Genomic DNA, 6,807 nt, shown 5'->3' on the forward strand with positions numbered 1-6,807 from the left:
AAAATCCAGATTTACATCACAGAAATAAATTATTTTTTAAAGTATATTAAAATAGAAAACCTTTATTTTAATTTGTAATAATATTTCACAATATTACGTTTTTTCCTGTATTTTTTATCACAGCCTTGATGAGCAGAAGAGACTTTTCTATCGATTAAAGTAGCCTACATTAATAATATACAGTTGTTGGAACATTTAAGCTACAGTAGGAAAATATCTAAGAGGCATAAGATTCACAAAAAAAAAAAAAAAAAAAAAAAAAAAAAAACTATAACACAGTTGATCAAAAGACACTGAGCAAAAAAGAAAACAAAGAAGGAAAGTGAAGTCTTTGAAATGGAATCTTGGTTTGATATTTTGTATCTGACTCAATGACATTCAGACATTTTAAGTGTTCAGATACTTTTTGGATGGATTCCAAAGAGCAGCCCAGAGCTTCACATCAGCTTGTATGGTTGTGCTCCTGCGCCTGATCAAAGAGCCTGTTGGGGCGAAGCATATCTGTTTATTATGAAGTGCAGAGTAGCGTTTGGCAGCGACAGGCTTTGATATGCTTTCACCTGCCCTGGATGAAGTCAAAGTGAGCAGCGGACAGGCAAAGCTTTTCATTCTTTTAAAGAGTCTATTAGTGAGCTCTTGGATCTGTAGGGTTCATTATTATTCTGATCTAGCAGCAGATTCACGATGAAGTGTTCAAGTGTTACGTTTAAATGTGAAAAACGTGAGGTGGAAAATGAAACAATGGATGTGTGCTTTTTTTATATTTTAAATTTTAAGTACAATAAATAACGTGCATCCATAAAATATTCATGCTAATTTCTGGATGTGTGTTTGCTTTCTGAGCACAGAAGGAATCAGTCATCAGCGTTATTGGAGTCAGGATCACTTTAGTGGATTCATGGACTTTTATCTCCACCTGCTGTTGAAGAAAATCATGCAGCAGTTTTCAGTCTCTTCTTGTCTCATATATGAAGCAATTCATCTTTTCCAAAACTAGAAGACATTTCACGTCCAAGCTAAATATTAGGCTGTATTTGACATCTGTCGCACTTGACCAAACATATTTGAACATGATGAACAGCTTTTTGGTGTGATGTTTAAGTACAGTGGGATATAAAAGTCTGAGATCACTAGTGAAAATGCATCTATTTTCTAATATGAGAAATCGAGTTGGGTCTCCTTTAGGACCCAGCCAGTCATGCCTGATCAAAAGTTGTTATCATGATGTCTTGATTAATTAAAACCTATTTCACCATTGTATGATGTTTATTACATTAAAGGGTTAGTTCACCCAAAAATGAAAATAATGTCATTAATTACTCACCCTCATGCCGTTCCACACCCATAAGACCTTCGTTAATTTTCTGAACACAAATTAAGATATTTTTGATTAAATCCGATGGCTCAGTGAGGCCTGCATAGCCAGCAATGACATTTCCTCATTCAAGATCCATTAATGTACTAAAAACATATTTAAATCAGTTCATGTGAGTACAGTGGTTCAATATTAATATTATAGACCCTTTTACAGCCCACGTGATCAAACAGTTGCGCGCGCATTTTGGCAACGGAAGTGGTGTTGTTGCCTATTGGTTTTAACGTGTTAGCAACTCTGAAAGTTTTTCAGGGCTCTCAAGTGTAACGCACTGAGCGTGACAGTCACTCCTTTCGGTCTTTTGTCACGCACTCCCGCCACACATTGTATTTCTCAAGCAGAAAAACTATTTTTCATATTTAATATGCCGCTGCGCTGGGCAGGAATCAAGCGCGTCTCCTCTGGAGTAGCCTACCACTTATCAGCCAATCAAAAAAAGAAAGAGGCTACACAGTAGCCAATCAGAAAATAGCACTATTGTATCTGGGTAAGATTTAACGCAACAACCAATGAAAAAAAAGCATATCCTGGAATTGTTCGCCATCATCCTCGTTCACCCACAGAGGAAAACAGCTCTGAGCATCACTTTGAGCACAGAGTAAGTCATGATCTCCTATTTTAATGTTACAACAAATTCACAGCTTGATTGACACAAACAATGAAAACTTGACTGCTGTTAGAGAATGTTTCCCAGATAATCAGCATCAGTTTTTCATGAGTGTCTGAACTTAGTCAACAGTTTTACAGCCTGTTCACTGAAACAGCTGCTCAGTAGTCTAGACCTAGTTATATTTTCGTTATCACACGATGACTGACATTTTGTCACATTAAACATCTCTCTCTCCAAATAGGCTTAATAATTTTATTAGCACTAAATAAATTATAGTGTATTACATCGTCAATGTTATTGGTCACTTTAAAAATCATGTCATGTTGTTGGATATTAGTCATTCTTGCCTGTCTTTAAAACTTGAGAGCCCTGGTTTATGTATATATATCTGGCCACTGTATTTGGCCATCTGCTAACGTCTTCTATCCACTCGACTACACGGATCTGATAGCCGGATACCATTTGATAAAGTCAACTTTTTAAAATAACTATCTGTCTGTGTTGCTTAATCCGCTCGCGAAGCTGTAGATATATATATCACTTTCGGAGTCGCTAACAAGTTAAAACCTATGGGGAACAACACCACTTCCGTTGCCAAAATGCGCGCGCATACGTTGACACGTCATCATTGTGTACAAACAGTAAAAGGGTCTGTAAAGCGACGAGAATATTTTTGGTGCGGCAAAAAAACAAAATAATGACTTATATAGTGATGGCTGATTTCAAAACACTGCTTCAGGAAGATTCGAGCGTTATGAATCTTTTGCGTCGAATCAGCAGTTCGGAGCGGCAAAGTCACGTGATTTCAGCAGTTTGACACGCGATCCGAATCATGATTCGACACGCTGATTCATAACGCTCCGAAGCTTCCTTAGGGCCCTATAAATCCGTTTTATTTTTTCCCACATTCCGTTTTTTCCGTTTTAATTTTTCTGGATTCCGTTTTTTTCCGTTTTATTTATTTTTTGACTCCATTTTAATGGTTAAAGTAAATTTTAGTAATCAAAAAGCATGTCTATTTTATTTAAATAATGAATCTTGTCCAATTTACCAACAATTTAATAAAAGTTTTATTCTTTCCCCTCAAATTTTATTTTGACCAAATTCTGTTTTCTGGATTCCATTTTATTGGTTTAATTCCATTTTAATAATCAAAAAGCATGTGTAATTAATTGAATTCTTAAAAACAACAATATTTATTAATTAAAAAAATATATTTTTATGATTTTATTTTTCTTCAGAAGTTCTGTTGTGTATTTAAATTTTTCTGGCAATCAAATGAACGCATACCATTTAATTTATCTTTTAATCATGAAATTAAACTTTTTTTGTCAAACAACGTGCTGCACAACAGAGCTTTACTGTTAAAATTCAACACAGATTATTGTTTAAAATATATTTTAATAATTTATTGTTAAATTAATTTATCTAAATTCTACTGTACAACAGTAATATGTATCTGTCAAGTTAAATCGAACTTTTATTTTGACGGTTTGCCTAGAGTTTTGAGTTTCTCTGTGTTTATGACGGTAGTTTTCTCAAACGAAGCAGTTAAATGCTGATGAAGTGACTTTCAGAGCAGCTCTAGTGCGTTCATATAGTGGATATATATAGCTTCTGCGTGCGTGCGCCCGTGAGGCGGTGTGAGGTAACTGAAACTGCGCTTCCGCATCAGTCATTTCAGAGGCACACAGGCATGCAGGATTCATGTTTAACAGTCTTTTTGCGGTTTAATATTCAGTCACTAGTCTATATCGCGATTTAACTTACGTGTGCTGACCTGCTTTTAATTCATTCATCAAAACTTTGACAAATTTCGTGACATTCCGCGTTATAAATTCCATTTTTATGACTTGATTCCGTCCGCGATTCCGTGATCGCGGAAATTATAGGGCCCTACTTCCTGAAGCAGTGTTTTCAAATCGGCCACCACTATATAAGTCGTTATTTTGTTTTTTTGCACACAAATATTCTCGTCGCTTTATAATATTAATATTGAACCACTGTACTCACATGAACTGATTTAAATATGTTTTTAGTACATTAATGGATCATGAGAGAGGAAATGTCATTGCTCCCTATGCAGGCCTCACGAAACCATCGGATTTCAATAAAAATATCTTAATTTGTGTTCCGAAGATGAACAAAGGTCTTACAGGTGTAGAACAGCATGAGGGTGAGTAATTAATGACATTATTTTCATTTTTGGGTTAACTAACCCTTTAAGGTATCAGCGAAAATACCTAGTTCACATATTGTCTAAATGAAAAAGCTAAATATTAATCTGTATATACGGGGGACATCACTTATGCTCATCTTTTTATGCTCCTTTTAAGTGATCTTGAATAAAACAGCTCATTTTTTCATGAAGCACATACAAAAGACCTAAACCGGAAGCGATTTGATCTGTTTTACAGAATACGGAAGTTAGATTGAGCATAACCACTTTTGTATGGTTTCAGACGGGAGCGTTGTGTCGCACTCAGCCACCACATTCCCTTTTTCATAATAAAATATATGTACACTTGAACTATGTATACAGTAGGCTATTTCTTATTATTATCCATTTGACAGTACACTGATACTTTACCAGTTTAATCTTTGAAAAAACAGGTTCAAAGCACTACGTTTCGGGACGAACATTATTTAGAAGCACTAGCATGTAAACAGTTCTTAGTTTTCGCCTGATCAGCGCCCTCTGTCGACACTTATTGGCAATTGCAAGTTTTGTGTCCAAAGTTGGTGGTTTTCAGGAACATAATAATGAAGGACTCGAGGTTATTCACGGCTGTACCATCTATTTCAAGAAACATTGGAGAGGTGTTTATTCTTTATTTACTTACTGCAGATGCTTTTGTCATTATTAACACCAAAGACACCAATGCTTTGCATGCTAGATTGGCTTTCTATTCTGAATTTTTCTTAAAATGCCTAAAAAGAAAAAAAAGAAAGAAAAGAAAACTATATTCATTGTTTATAAATCCTCTTATAGCATGAAAAACAGTTAATGCTCTTTTTCTGACTGCAGATCCATTCACCTCACTGAAATAAATGGGGAAAGCTATCCAGTTCATTAGATCTGCACTAATGATTCAGATCTCAATGGAAAAATTATGTCCAGGTTATGTGTATGTGCAGAGAGAAAGATTTAAGGGTTAAAAAAAAATAGTTTTTATTTGCTTGTTTCTCACTTTCTTATGTCCACAACAAACAATGTTTCTTAATATTAAAAGAGAAATTTGACTTGTACGGCATTGAACTGAATTGACAATTCATAACCATTTTAGCTTGTGGCTTTATTTTAAGCTTTAATATTGTAAAAATGTCATTTATTCCTGTGATTTCCAGTCTTCATTGTCACATGATCCTTCAGAAATCATTTGAATACACTGATTTGATGCTCAAGAAACATTTCTGATTATTATTAATGTTAAAAACAGTTGTGCTGCTTCATATTTTTGCGGAAACCGTGATACATTGAACTTTTAAATCATCAAAGGATCCTGAAAATAAAAAGGAAAAGCATTTATTTGAAACAGAAATGTAAAAGCATTTTAAATGTCTTCACTTTTGACCAATTTAATGCATCCTCTGTAAATAAAAGTATTAATGTAAAAAAAAAAAAACGTATTGACCCGAAACCTTTGAGCGATATTTTCTCGTGAGGATTTTCCAATGTGACATTTTCAATGTTCAAGAGATTTTAAAGCATATTTGTTTTAGTGTTTTGGTTATATATTCACATTTTTCTATATAATTCAAGTGTTTCCATGACAAAGCAAACAGTTATGAAATGATCTGTATGATTGTCTTAGTTACTGTACGTTCACCTAGATATATATTCTTCTGAATAATTATGTAACACTCATGTAAAGTGAAACCTGCAGGTATAAATAGCTCAGTTATTATCATCTCAACACCATTGTTCTCTGCTTTATGTAGGAAGGCGTGTTCTTTTCCTGTGGTTTGACATGCTTTTCCCATGTTTCTATGAGATTTCATGACTGAAAAGTTCCCCATTATTTACAAAACAAAGTAAAAACATCACTTTACAGCAGGACGTTGCTCCAAATCAGGGTGTTGCTCTAAATTAGGATGTCTCTCAATATCAGGGCATCACTCCGAATCGCTCTCGAAATTAGGGTGTCACTCCAAATTTGGGCATCGCTTCAATTCAGTTTGAGTCCCAAATCCGAGTGTGACTCTGAATCAGGGCTTCTCACAAAATCAAGACATCATGAAATGTATTCCTGAGGCTGTTGTCGGCATTACACCATGGTCTCCTTGTTATTGTATTTGCACAAGAAGTGCAATGTTAGATGTTTTGGTGTCTTATGTGTCTTCACAGGGCGGGGAATCTGTAGCCGGACACTGGGATTCGTCGCATTCCACGTCCTGAAAAGGTGAATGTGATAACGAAGGGATACCTGCAGTAAAAAAAAAGGAAAATTATGCAGAAAAGTTATAGCCATTGTATTGTTATTTGACTTTTTAATCACTCTTTTACAGATTTGTTGTTCACCATAATCCAGATCGTACCCATTATGAGAGTGCAAAAGTGTTGCAAGTGAATGCAAGTGTTTTGAAATATATTTTTTCCTCCCCATCTCATTTTTTTTTTACCACCCCATGTCCCATTAAGGGCTCCATACACTGCAAATTAAAAATGTCTAGGTGTGTTCATGCCATATTGAAATGACCATTTACCACGCCTTGTTGAGATCACAATGTGTAAAAAGCGTAATTACAACTTGTAAACTCAGAATTTGCGACTCGCACCACCTGACAGCTGCAGATTTATTTTGCTGTTGATAGTGTGGCC

The 6,807-nt window shown here is 35.1% G+C and overlaps 1 protein-coding gene across 1 annotated transcript in view; it reads right to left on the reverse strand.

Annotated features, from left to right (window-relative positions):
- Positions 1 to 5,045: 5,045 nt before the first annotated feature.
- Positions 5,046 to 6,807, reverse strand: part of zgc:158785 (uncharacterized protein LOC791214 homolog) — a 13,486-nt gene continuing 11,724 nt past the window's right edge. Inside the window, exon 5 of the mRNA XM_067400635.1 lies at positions 5,046 to 6,412. Within this exon, the coding sequence (XP_067256736.1) occupies positions 6,254 to 6,412 (159 nt within the window). The 3' untranslated portion in view covers positions 5,046 to 6,253. The remainder of the gene's footprint in view (positions 6,413 to 6,807) is intronic.

The sequence above is a fragment of the Chanodichthys erythropterus genome, chromosome 11, assembly GCF_024489055.1.
Source record: "Chanodichthys erythropterus isolate Z2021 chromosome 11, ASM2448905v1, whole genome shotgun sequence".
Lineage (NCBI taxonomy): Eukaryota > Metazoa > Chordata > Actinopteri > Cypriniformes > Xenocyprididae > Chanodichthys > Chanodichthys erythropterus.